Here is a 13,873-nt window from a genome sequence, read left to right as displayed (position 1 = left end):
GAGAGCCCCAGAAACAGAGAGAGTGGAGACGACAAAGCATGGTGGACACATAGAGAAAGCAGACAGCCAAGATCATAGAAGATGGAAGGCAATGAAGAGCCAAAGATGAGGGACTGTGAGCCCTAATTGCTGGAAGAGTTGTAGGGAGGCCAGACACCTGGCTCACGCCTGTAATCCTAGCTACTCAGGAGGCAGAGATCAAGAGGATTGCAGCTTGAAGCCACCCTGGGCAAATAGTTTCAAGAGACCCTTTTTTGAAAACAACCTTCACAAAAAGGGCTGGTGGAGTGGCTCAAGGTGGAGGCCCCGAGTTCAAGCTCCAGTACCTCAATAATAAAAGAGTTGTATGGAGCTACCAAATCTCAAGGGACAACAGTCCTGACAATGAAGATTAAGAGCTGTAATGGGAGCTGCTGTTAGGAGCCAAAGGTCTAACATCCAAGGCTTGGGAGCTGTAACATTAGCTGTTGCTGACTGCTGCCAACATTGGCTGCTGCTAAGAACTAAGGATTACACTAGCTGCTGACTGCCAAGCCACTGGCAATCAAAGCCCAGACAAATAAGTCTCCAACCTGAGCACGTAGAGCCATAAGTCTCTGATTTCTAAGACTTAGAGCCATAAATCTGTAGTTCTCAGGGCTTGGAGCTATAAGCTTCTGAGTCTCAGTCCAATCCACAAGTCTTAGCCACTCAAGGATCCACGACTACCAACACTAGAAGAGCTGTTGCTTGCCTTGGAAATCTTCTGATTTCCACGTGAGTAGAGCAGAAGGACCCCAGCAAGCTGATCGGTATCGATAGGGCTTCCCAGCAGGTCTTTTGCTCCTCTGATTAGGAGCAGTTTTGTTGTTGTTATGCTCTTCTATTCTTATGTGCTTTCAGATTTTAATAGTGAGCACAAATTAATTTTATAAACAAAATTGTATTTATTGTTGAGAGAAAGAAATTCTCTCATGAAGGGGCTTGCCAAAAGACATGAATGGAGGTATAGAGGCTCATGACTCTAAAAGGTCTGTTGAGGACCCAGCAGTTCTCTATCTGCAGTAACACCTGGTGCTTTTGGATGTGGATATGCCGAGGACCACTCTGGAGTACTTGTGAAAAAGACAAAATGCTAAAGAGCGAGTAAGGAGGTCAAAAAAGCACAGACAAGGAGAAAGAGGAAGAAGAGGTGTGATTGCAGACACAATACTGGATAGAGATAACACACACGAAGCCTGGTTGCTGCAGAAATTTTTTTAATTTGAGACAGTGATAAGAATGAATTTAAAGGTGGGGAAACTCAGGGTGAAGAAAAAGCCTATCATTCAGAATGAAGAGACATCCTTGCTCAGGTGCCATGACTTGAATGCAAAAAGGGACTGTACCAAAGAAGCTCAGGCAAGGGTCTGACCCAGGGGGCTTTGAGACCCACCATCATGGAAATGCCTCTTGCTTCACATGACATGACGTTTCTGTTCTCACTTTGCCTTCAGAATCCTGTAAGAACTACAGGTGGGAGGACAATAAAGAAGGACTATGTAGAGAGAAAAAGAGCATAACAATGCTTGCCCAGCTTGAAGCTGGGGAGGTTGGAAAAGGAACCAATTAGTCTTTCTGCCAGTTCCTATTTTCTTTTAACCATCAAGACAGAGAATGATAGATAAAAGAACTTCCAGGGATTACTTTTTTTTTTTAAGAGACATGGAATAACTTGAATCATCTATTCTAAAATATCAATATAGATTGATATTTCATAAAATACTTGGAAAAACTTGATATTTCAGAATTAAAGATTTGGGTGGATAGGCACACAACATATGTACATATCACACAAACAAACTGCTAAACACATGTTCACACACACAGCTACACACATGCATAAGCAGCTGTATAGATGGGACTGGATGATTTGGTCACATGGAAGCTGGGTAAGAAGAGTGTGGAGCAAAGATGCATTCTTTGTTAGACATGTCCTTCAGGTGGGTGGCTTCTTCTGCCAGTGGCTTGCTCTTTCTACTGGGTATCATACTGCTTTAGGTACTCTAGGATGTCCAACTTGACTGTGTTGACTGGAATCTTGTGGAACCAGCGCATGACAGGGACTCCATCAGTCCCCACCAGGAACTTCTCAAAGTTCCAGCGGATGTCATGGACCTTGAAGGGCTCCCAGAAGAGATGTTTTGATGAGCCTAAAAGTTCAGAGGTTGGGGGGCAGGAGTTCTGGGACAGAGATATGGAAAATGGAAAGATAATTTTATGTCTGCTTCTGTATTATCTAGTCTTCTCCTCACTTCTAGAAGTCTACTCACCATGTATCTTAATATCTTAATTATTTAACATGCTTACACACATTCTCAGATATTTCAGTGTATCATCACCATTACATTAACTACCAGTCTCACCAAGAGTCAGAGAGTATAATAATAGATTTCCCTCTTTCCCTGTCTTGCCTCCATTCTCATGATTTTATCATAGTGCTTCAGAAAAAGAATGTCTTCTGTTTCTTTGGCCAAGTCATATCTTTGTAGTTTCAGTTGAAAATAATAGGTTGGTTTTAAGTAGTAGTTCCCAGAGTTTGGGCATCACAGGCCAGTCAAATAGCTGTTCTTCAGAGACTAATGTTGACTAATTGATATTCATTTTGACAATAAGAAAAAATTCAAAATCCATAATAAACATAAATTCAAAAATTAAGGGATTTATAAACATTCATTTTAGTTGCTTCAAACTGATGATATGAATGTTTTAGAACAAAAGGGCAGTTTATATGGTGTAACTTAATAATTTATTATCAGAATAATTTTTTTAATATTCAATGTTATGAGCCTCAGGAGAAACTCTCCATATTGTGTTTTTTTCTCTCTAGTTTTCTGTAGATTGATAAAAATATCACAATGTCCAGTTTTGTTCTGCAGACCAGTGTTTGGGGAAAAGTAGAATATGGGATCCTTGGGGGTCCTTTTATCTTGGTGTTCTGTGGTTCCAATATTCTGTGACTCTAAAATCATTTACCTTGATACTCTACCTTATCTGTGTCTGTACTAGTCATTTCAGGGAAGAGACTATGTCCTATGAATACTTATTAACTCATATAGTACAACATTTGCACAAACTAGGGATTTAATATATGACTGTTGAATGACTAAATCATTACCATTAAGTAGGGGAGATTATCCATGTTGGAGCTGTCACATGTGTTTCCTCTACTTAAAACCAAGTGTCATAATAAAAATTTTTTTTGGCAGTACTGCAGCTTGAACTCAGGGCCTCATGCTTCTACCACTTAAGTCACAACTCCAGCCCTTTTTCTCTCTTTTTTAGGTATGGTCTAGCCTTTTGCCCAGGACCAGCCTTTGCTTCCCAGTAGCTGAAATTAACTACTTGCCACAATCCTTGAATTTATCTAAGCATCTCTTTCGAGTCCAATCCCAATTCTAGGCAGACAATGTTATATTATTGTTATTATTATTTGGTGGCACTGGGGTTTGAACTCAGGGCCTCATACTTGCAGTGTTCTTATGGCTTGAGCCACTCCACCAGCCCCTAACCCCAATTCTAGACACTAGCTCCACTGTTCTTCGGACATCTCTACTTGGCCAATCCATACAAGGTTATGTTCACTCACCTTCAGGAAGGTAAAGACCTTCTGTTCATTTTCTCCATTCACATCCCCTTTCTCGAAGAGCTGGAAATTAGGAACAAAGCCACCACCTGGACGCACATACCTGCAGTGAACCAGAGTGTTCCCAAGAGGATATGAATTAAGTCAAGGGGGGATAGTAATGGCCACCAATGATTCTTAACAAAAAGAAATTAGAGATAAAGAAGGATTAGAGATAAAGAAGGAGAGGTATAGACAGAGAAGGTGAGGAATCAGCACTTCAAGCAATAGGGTTCATGGAGCCAGTAGAGAATTCCAAAAAAACAGAAGTCAATATGTTCAGCTTAGACTTCCTGGTTCATTTACATTTCCTGTACTCCCTTTTTTCCCATGAACTTCTTTTCCATTAGATCTTCCCTAACTTTCACCATCAAAGAACCCAAAAGTAGAGAGAATGTTTGAGTACATCAACAGGGCTAGATTGAATTCAAAGCTTCTTGGTGCTATTCTTCAACTGGTTGATCTCTCACCAAACTTAGAAATTTCCAGACTGGGAGGGCCTTTAGGTAGAATGAAGAAAGGGAATCATGACAGCCTCTGCAGCATCCCCTGCATACACTCACTTGAGCCCAGAGAGGATCTCTGAGTTCTTTCCTGGTTCTTGTTTTCCAAACTGGTTACAGGGAAAGCCCAATATGATGACATTGAAATGCTGAAGGTCTTCCTGCAGAGCATTCAGTTCTATAGAGAATGAATGACATGAGAAACCTGGTCAGAGGCTGGGCTTCAAGCAGTGAAAGACCACTGGATTTAACCACTTATCACATGAATTAACTGAGGACTGTGACAGGAAAGGTTCAAGATTACAGAGCAGGTGGATCAAGCAGGCAGAGCAAAAACTGTAACCCAGGTCTCCAGAAACTCATCCAAATGGCTGCTTGTTTTGTTGTGCAGTGTTTTCCATAACTGGCTACACTTCATCTTACAATGGGGGCTCTTTTTGAAAACAAACAAACACAGACTGATTAGTCTTGTGGCCAATCCTGTTTGATTCAAAATAGAAGCCAGACTTGAATGCCTTTGCCTTCATTAGTTAGTGAATCAACTGATCAAATGTTCTTAAAGGAAAAAGCAAATAAAATGAACATACCCCCTTCATTCCGCCTATGTCCCATGACAACTGACAATCCACTCATATTCCCAGCAGCACCCTTTGGTGTTGCACCTTAGGAGTGGTGTAGGGAAACAGAGCTGATGCCATTTCCCTGGAACACACAATAGGATCCCAGTCTACAATCTCCAAACTATTTTCTACCACCGTCAGGAAACCTCTAACTTGTGTGTTTAGACTTGAGCTAGTATTTCCATCTACAGCCATTTCCAGTTGAGAGTTATTCAGTTCCCAGAACCAACCCTAGTCAGTTTCATTCAGATTCAGTTCTACTTGCTAAAAGTCTCTTCCTAAATATGTGTGTGTGTGTGTGTGTGTGTGTGAGAGAGAGAGAGAGAGAGACAGAGAGAGAAATATTTCCTTACATAAGCATAAAGGATTTCTGGAAATATATATCATAAACTGATGGCATCAGTTATCTAAAAGAAAGGGAACACGGACAGGATTCCTATTAAACAAAATTTTGTATCTTTGAATATCGTTTATGTATTACCCATTCAACACATAAATTCAAATTAACAAGTAATTTAGAACAACTTTTTTTGATGGTAATGGGGTTTGATTAAAATAACTTTTTATATCTACCATATTTTTCAAATTTAAATTTTTGAAGAAAGGAAAATTCCTACTTGCTAAAGCATACAAAACTATTTGTTGAGCTCTTATAATTAGGTCTTAAGATTTTCTAAAAATTCAACTGTAGCTTTTCAGGTTTTCCTTAAAGTTCATTGTACATAAAAACATAAAAATATTCCAAAATTCTTTTAAATGACTTGCCCTAATCTGTACATTTGAGAGTGTCTTTTTATACATAATTTCACCATTAAATTGAAAAATGTCTTTGTCTTCACTTAGTAAATGTGAACCACTTGTTTTGGTTGTACTTTGAGGAGGTAGTATTTTAAAATAGCTTTTGCCTAAATGAAGCACTTTGAATGTTAATTTTAAAAATGTCCAAATTTGGTGTGCTGGGTCCCATCTGTAATCCCAGCTACTCAGGAGGTAGAGATCAGAAACTTACAGTTCAAGGCTAGACTGGGTAAAAAGTTATCAAGATCCCCATCTCAACAAAAAAAGCTGGGTGTGGGGGCTGTGCCTGTCATCAAAGCTACATGAGAAGCGTAAGTAGAAAAATTGAGGTCCATGCCAGTCCAGACAAAAATATGAGGCCCTTTCTCAAAAATAACCAAAGCAAAAAGGTCTAGGAGGATGGCTAACATGGTAGAGCACCTGCCTAGCAAGTAGGCCAAGAGTTCAAACTCCAGTACCACACACACACAAAAAAAAGGCCATAAATTGGTGAACCTTGTATCTTAGAAGAGAGATTAAAATATGCTTAAATTTAAGTGGTATTTCAATAGGAGAAAATTCTGGGATTTGTTATTATTGAAGCTCCACTAAGACTAATTGACAGAACCTGATGTTTTGTTTAGTTGTAAATAAACAGCAATGTCAATATATGGATTTTTTTTCTAAAATCTTGCTAATGTATCATTTTTGGTCCATTTCTCTGTGACATTTGGCACAATAAACCTTTTGAATTTATCTTGGATATTTTTTAAAAGCATAATAACACCCAATCACATAATTGTCCCCATTTTGTTTCCTGACAGTATCTAATCCAGGGCAAAATCTCAGTTCCTGGAACCGGTCCCCAGTCACCTAATCCAAGCTCAGATTCTATAATAAATCCTTTCTAACACTTTCTGAGATACTCTGTGGTTCCCCAGAATAGTTTTCTCTTGGGGTATGGAGCAAGAAATTCAACTTGTTCGGCCAAGGTCTATTCCTATCAGCAAAGCTAGTTCTGAAAGAGTTGAAACTTGAGTTCTTACCAGGATACTGAGCTGTCAGATCACAATAGCTGGCCACGTTGACAAAGAGGACATGCTTGCCTGCGTACTGCTTGAACTGAATATACTTCTTGTCATTGAGGGTGACAGCTCCATACTCATAGATGGTGTCTGTCACTGTTTTGTTGCAATCCACCTGGAATATAATAAAAGTAACTATAATGATATGATTAAACAATAACTTTTAACTCTTAAGACTCTCCACGTAATATCTTGAAATTCTAAGAACTGAAGAGACTTTTTTTTTTTTTGAGACAGGGTCTCACAATGTAGGGCTGGCCTAGAGCTCATGATATTCCTGCAGAAGCCCTTGACTGCTGGGATTATAGATGTATGAATTTATATCTTCTATTTTACAATCCAATTTTTCTCTGTGTGGCAGGACAAGCATTTCCCATTCCTGGAAGATTAATACAAGTTACTCTTCCTCCAACATTGCTTGCACTCTCCTTACATCCTAACCCCTCCTTTTCCAATCACCTAATCTCTCTTTAGATATTCTCAACAGATTTTAAAATATTTTCTGATAGCATAAATAAATTATGTATGAATTCACCATCTGCATGTTCTTATACTGTAATTCATCCTCCACAAACCTGGCTCTTGTTCCTCCTCTGATTCCATTGAAGGGCCTTTCTGGGCTTTGCCAAAGAGATGCTCGCTGGGACCTACAAAACTCATCCTCAGCATCTCCTTCTTCTCATCCCCATATTGTGAAGAAATAGCCTAGCTTGCTTATGAATTAGGGCTTATAAAACAGAGAGCCTAGAGAAGTAAAGCTTTCTACCCACAAGCATGCCAAGAGAAAAGGACCTGAAATAAAAAAAAACTAAGATGTTATCTGTAAGAGAGGCCAGGTTCCTAGCAATATGGAGAGAAGTCAGAATTTTAATAGTTTCAACAGATCACAGTCCATAAAGTATACCCCATTCCAGAAAAGAATTTCCTATGGGTGAGCTGTATATAGTGGGCAGAGTGGGGCAAGAAGGTCATTATCATCTTTTGCAAGTTTGGGCACCAGAACACCAGGAAATAGCTTCTCTTTCACTGGAGGTTTGTTTTAAAGCAGGCCCCTTCCCTCTGTATCCATATATACACATTGCACATTGTACATAATTGTGCAATATGTTAATGCAAATCTTTGGAAACATTAGCCTAAAAGATTTACTATGATGGGTTATCATCAATATGCCTTCATTTTATTTGCTTCCTACCACCTTATCTCTCTGCTAAATAATCTCTAGTATTTGTCTTTCTTTCTACTGTAATAAAAAGTCTCATGAAAATCACCCTGTGAGCTGTCGATTGTGTGTCTCCATTCACCTTGTCTCCTAGTAAGACAAGGAGCTCTGGGCTCAACAACTTCTGACGTTTGTTTTCTCATGGATATTACCCTATAAACTAGGATGAAAAGATCCCAAGAAAATTGTGACTTGAAGAACTCAATCCTTCCTACCCAGCTTTTAGTTCTTTAGTTTGTTAGGTCTGCTTGAAGAGTCAGAATACCCTCGAATGTAGCTTTTCATTCACAAGACGATTTTCTACATCAGAAATTTCACACTCAACCAAATCCGAAAGCCCCTAAAGGTTGCCCTTTCAAGTGAGCTGGTATTCCATTGAATGTGAATAAGCTGCCAATCTTTGAGCATTTTTTATGCATTATCTTACACTGCTCACAAACCCATTAACAGAGGTCAAAGCTCAGGCTTGAGAACCTGGGAACATTTAAGAAACACAAATTCCTGAGCTCCCTTAAGGCCTACTGCATCAGAAACTCTAATAGTGGGACCTAGCAACCTGTGCTTCTGCAAGCTCTCCAGAGTATTCTTCTATGAGCTCAGGTTTGGGACTCCTGTATTACATGGTGGCCATTGTTCTTCACCTTTTACAGAGGAGAGAAAGGGCCAATGAAAGACGCCTACCTGATTTTAGGCCACAAGTAAGCCTGATGTTTTCTATGAGTTTGTCTATTTTAAAGTTAAAATCTGTTGATGTTTCAGCCATCTACTTCAGTCCCCACCTTACATTCTAAGACATATGCACACATTGTTTACAGGGGTAGCTACTGACACGCGGTAGTTTGAACACAGCAGCACCAAGATCTAAGAAAAAACCTTCTTACTTCACCTTACCATATCACCTCCCCGAAAATTCACATGGTAGACTTCTGTTCTGGATTTCTGTACTTTACTGTTCCTTGAAGAAAAGCCCCTCTTTCCCTGACCCTGAAATTACTAGAGTACATTCCAGTACCTGTTTCTCTCCCTGCTGTCTCTGGATTTCTGATCTAACAGCCTGTCCAAGAACCACCAGGTCACCCTCCCTCTCAGTCCATATGCAACTCTACGTCTTGTTTCTCTGGTCCCCATAGGGCTGCCCCAAGTTACAGACCAGCATGGAGGGAACAAACTCTGGGCTGTCAATCTCCACCAGGAGGAAAGGGCAAAGGGGAATGCATTGAAGTCAGCCTTCAAATACTGCCCTTCCCCTGCCCCAGACCAAGTAGCCCATATATTCAGCTCATAGAACCACTAGGTATAGTGAAGATGAGTGTAAGACACAGCTGATTTAGACAGGACAGCCTCTGCAGCAGACAGGAGTGGCAGAAAATTTCGAAGAAGGGCCAGAAGGCAGATCTCATCCTTCCAGGAGAGGACAGAACTTCTTTCATCTTTGGTGACCCATGTTACTCCACCAAGTATTAAAATCAGCCTAGACTCCCTGTGGGACACTCACCTTTATCTCTTGTGGCTTCAGAGTCTCCTGAGCGAAGCCAGTCAGGAACAGAGGGAAAAGACAAGAGGCCCAGATCTGAATCATGGTTCCTATTAGGAGGGCTGGACAAGTCTGAAGTTCCCAGGGATCTTCTCGACTTTTTATCCCTCTGCAGGCACCAATTTGAAGATACACCATCCAATCACAGAGTGGCATTCACCCACACCCACCATCGCTCCCTTTCTCTTTCTTTCTCTCCTTCCTTCCTCCCCGTCCCTGCTTCTCTGGAACTAGAGACTCATACTGCACTTGTTTTGATGGTGAGGGTTGGGTGAAGGTGGAGACTTTCGTCTTTGGAACCTGAGATATAGGCCCTCCCCTCTCCTCTTGACTGGCAGTTCCTGTGTAATGTCTCCATCTCCAGGAAGTAAACCACTGCCTCTGAATTAGACCCATTTTTTTTAGGGCTGGTAGAGTGGCTCAAGTGGTAGAGTACCAGCCTAGTAAGTGTAAGACCCTGCGTTCAAACCTCGTTACCACAATAAAAGAAAAAAAAAAAAGTCTTAATGACAGAATGTGCTTTTTAACAGAATCCCCAAGTGATTATGTTTGTATGCAAACTAATATTTAAGAAGCATTGCCCCAGATGACGATTATCCTTTGTCCAGTCCTTCGAGTTTTCATCACTGGAAAACAGACAATAGAACACTATTTTCTAATTATGAAGTCCACTTGTGGAGTCTGAAGTGTTTCAAAGCTTTTCCTAGCAGTCTGCCCAGAAGAAGGGGTCCTTAATGCATATGTAGTACAAATGAAGAAGGCATTCTCCCAGCGGAATGTTATCAAGCTTTAAACAGGGATTCAGGGGACTGCCCTGGGCTTGAGTCTATTCCTCTGTAAATTATTATAATAATTTCTGCCCTGCATAATCTATTTATTGTGATATTCTAGTAAAATAACAACCATTTGGATAGAAGTGGCATAGAATTATATTCCCTGGCTATTTACTCTCGCATATGCTCCTATATATTTGATTTTCAATACCAGCTTAGGTTTATGAAACTCTCCTGTTAATTGAAATGATAATGAGGTTTTCCTCTTCAATTCTAAGCCTCCTGTCATCCAGTCCCCTCCACCTGCCCTACCTCCTCCAGGTTCACACAAAAGGCCTTCTCTGCCTCTTGGAACTGGAGTCCAGGTCAGGTTAAATTCCTATGAACTCTCTTGGAATACAAGCTTTTTGTTATCACAGATTTCTGAGCTCTTCTCAAAGACCTATAATCTAGGGTTTGATCACTGATATCTGATCCAGCCCTGCAAGTCCCCAAGGCCTTTGGGGCAGCCATGCAGAAGGCTTCCATCTTATGACACATTCTCAGGCTCTCCAACCTCCTATTGTTCTAAGTTCAAAAACAGCCAAACCTTCAAAAAAAAAGACTAAACTTTGGCAAATGTGAGTAAAATTTGAAAACATAAGGACACTTGAATTCAAATCTAGTTTGATTTTTTGTTTATTTGTCTTTTGAGGAGAGTTGTTTTTTAAATCTTCTGTGGCTTTCTTCTCTCTTTTTTTCTTTTCTTTTCTTTTTTTTTTTTTGACAGTACTGGAGTTTGAACTCAGGGTCTTATATTCACTAGGCAGGTGGTCTATCAGGGGCTGGTTTGGGACTGTAACCCTCCTGATCTCTGCCTCTTGAGTAGCTGGGGTTACAGGCTCGGGCCACCTGTACTCCATAACTTTTTTAAATACACTAACAAACATATTGAGAATGTTTTGTTGTAGTTTTCTTTCTTATATTTTTGTTCATGGTTGTGCCTACTAATGTTTCATCCTTGAGGTCACCTCAGGTCCAAGCTGACCGTGGCCCTAATTTCTTGTTCATTGAAGCAAAAGGTCCTGATAGGAAGCTCTCCTGAACTTGTCTGTCATCATTGCTAAACATTCCACTTCATCTGCTCCAGGAAATAAATCTAGTAGTTGATGAAACAAAAGGAAGAATGTGTAAAGAAGAATATGTATTTCCCCAGGTAGTACCCTTATCCATTATTCCCACCTTAATGTACCAGGTGCCACTGTGTCCCATAAACATAGGCATCTGAAATGCCCACAACATCCATAAGAGCTAACTCATTTGGCCACAGAACCAGATGGCCCGCCACAGGGCACAGTCCTAGAGTTTCTGTGACTCAGACTTACTCTTCCCTGGAAGGAAAGAATATGCTCATCTCACCAACATTGCAGACCAAAGTCCAGCCATTAACTTGGGGATAGGGATTTGGGACTAAAGGATAGTTGTATTTACTTTCTTTCACATTTCATAGTCTTAATATTTTCTTATAGTTTGAGATTAGATCTCTTGGTGATCTAATCTAATCTATCCTCTAAACTTGAGAAGAGCAGGAAATGAGAGTATTGACTCAGAAACTCTTGAAATTTAATACCAAAATATTTAAGCTTCTGCAATTCATACATAGAACAAAATGGGTACAGAAAGCAGAGAGATAGACCATTCTATCTTTGTACAATGTACACTAAAAAACAAACATTGGCCTTTGTTGCTATAGCTATCAAATTAAATTGTGGCAACTAACAGAAGCTGGAAAGCTTTGGCTTTTCCCATCTGATTTTTCTGGGCTATTTGTTTGTTTGCTTGGTTTTTGTTTTAGTTTCTCGAAACAGGATCCTGCTATGTAGCGTAGTGCAGTGTAGGCTGGCCTCTAACATGCATGTTCCTCCAACCCCAACCTCCTGACTGCTGGGATTACAGGTGTATATTACCATGCCCAGATCCTATTTGATTCTTACTGCTAAGGGTTCTATACCAGGTTCTGGTCTGGTAGTAGCTCTCAGTCTTTCTCGGAGCTGAGTCTGTCTACTCACTGGACCACAACCTGGATAACAAAAAACAGTAGGAGCAAACAATGCTAGGGTAGGAAAGGAGATTTTGTCTAAAAGACAGGATAGGGACAAGATAGAGAAAAAATAGGGGAGTAACAAAGGAAAATTGTGGGTAAAGGAAAAAAAAGTAAGAGAAGGAAAGAAAGTATGACAAGAAAGAAAAGGAGAACTTATAAGTATTGACTATCTTTTTTTTTTTTAAACTATGTGTTGGGCATGTTTAGATAGATTTTCTCACTTAACCATCACTAAAATAATCACAAGATATTATTTTCTTCATTTCATAAAGAATGACATGAATACAAAGTAAAAATAAATATTTTCCCAAGGTTACTGACCTGAATATGTCAGACTGGAACTCACACTCAAGTCTGTTTTCATCCCAAACCCCAACCTTTTCTTCTCTGTAGTAAGGTGAATTTTGGTCTCCATAGATATTAGATTTTAACCACTTGGACCCGTAAATATTATCTTCTATTGCAAATATTTTCAAAGATGTGATGAAAGTAATGATTTTGAGACAGAGGGATTTTCTGTGGTCATCTGGGTGAGCTCTAAAGGCAATCATATGTATCCTATAGGATAGAGATAGAGGAAGATTCTACCACACAAGAGAGGTATGACAACAGAGGCAAGAGGTTGGAGTGATGCCAGAAAGGGGTCTTTCCTTAAGCTTTCTTTTCTTTTAATTTACTTTTAACTAACAAATAAAATTATACATATTTGCCATGCATAACATATTATTTTAAAGTACATACACATTGTTGAATGACTCTATCTAGCTAACTAACGTATGCATGACCTCACATAGTTATCCCTTTGTGGTGAGAACACTTCATATTCACTCCCCTGGCATTTTTCAAGAGTACAATGTATCATTAATTATAGTCCCTATGTTGTTCAGTACATCTCCTGAATTTATTCCTCTTATCTAACTGAAATTTTGTAACCCACTGGCCACTTCTTTTTTTTTTGGGTGGGGGGAGCTAGCCATAGGACCAGAGGCCACTGCCTGCAACCAAGTGTGGGTGTCAGCAAGGTCCTGGTTCCACCCCAAGGAGGGAGGTTGCAGAAAGCCATACAAAGGACTGATTTGGTTATTTGGTCACACCCAACCAGTTCCAGGTCCTGCAAGGCAGATGCGGGGAAGGCCTGTCCCTTCTACTGGGCTTTGCTTTCACAGGTGCACTGGCCACTTCTTTATGTAACTTACTTGTGCCCACAACACCTGCTCAGGCTCATCATGTATGTACCACTTCCACTGGATGGTGAGTGCCTCTGTGCATGTTTAACTTTATGACTTGATGGCTTAGATAACACTCAGCTCGTCAGCCTAGGTCATATGATAACTTGGTGGCCTATAGTTAATAATTAAGACTCTGCTATGGTTCAGTAGCAGGCTGAGAGCTGGTTCTCAAAAGTAAAGTGATTGTGGAGGATAGCAAGGCTTTTCCACAAAATCTTAAGAGCCTGAACTGTGATTTACCCACAGGGGCTTGTCAAAGTATCCAAACAGCATCCCTGTTTGCCACTGACACTTCAAGCACCATTGTATCTGGGACATATGGCCCAAGTGATATAGATCAGAGGAACCCTGGGGTACTGGGGCAAAAGTTAAACACTATTAAGCATTGCTGAACACTAGTAAGTAT

At 40.1% G+C, this 13,873-nt stretch overlaps 1 protein-coding gene across 1 annotated transcript; it reads right to left on the bottom strand.

The window, feature by feature from the left end:
- Positions 1-942: 942 nt before the first annotated feature.
- Gpx6 (glutathione peroxidase 6) lies at positions 943-9,654 on the bottom strand. Its single transcript, XM_020177032.2, has 5 exons — positions 9,344-9,654; positions 6,590-6,743; positions 4,207-4,324; positions 3,608-3,707; positions 943-2,202 (listed from the first exon to the last, which is right to left on the bottom strand). The coding sequence occupies exons 1-5, from the start codon at positions 9,536-9,538 to the stop codon at positions 1,996-1,998; spliced, it is 774 nt and encodes a 257-aa protein (XP_020032621.2). The 5' UTR covers positions 9,539-9,654; the 3' UTR covers positions 943-1,995.
- Positions 9,655-13,873: the final 4,219 nt, after the last annotated feature.

Source organism: Castor canadensis, chromosome 8 (genome assembly GCF_047511655.1).
Source record: "Castor canadensis chromosome 8, mCasCan1.hap1v2, whole genome shotgun sequence".
Lineage (NCBI taxonomy): Eukaryota > Metazoa > Chordata > Mammalia > Rodentia > Castoridae > Castor > Castor canadensis.
Note: the sequence above shows the minus strand (reverse complement) of the source record. Positions and strands in the feature narration are given on the sequence as shown.

Bases quoted from the DNA above. Each gene is read 5' to 3' on its own strand.
- Gpx6 (XM_020177032.2), bottom strand. From the start codon at position 9,538: ATGCCACTCTGTGATTGGATGGTGTATCTTCAAATTGGTGCCTGCAGA. The intron at 6,744-9,343 runs GTGAGTGTCCCA...ATTATATTCCAG, and splicing joins TGAAGCCACAAGAGATAAAG to GTGGATTGCAACAAAACAGT. The intron at 4,325-6,589 runs GTAAGAACTCAA...CATTCTCTATAG, and splicing joins TCTGACAGCTCAGTATCCTG to AACTGAATGCTCTGCAGGAA.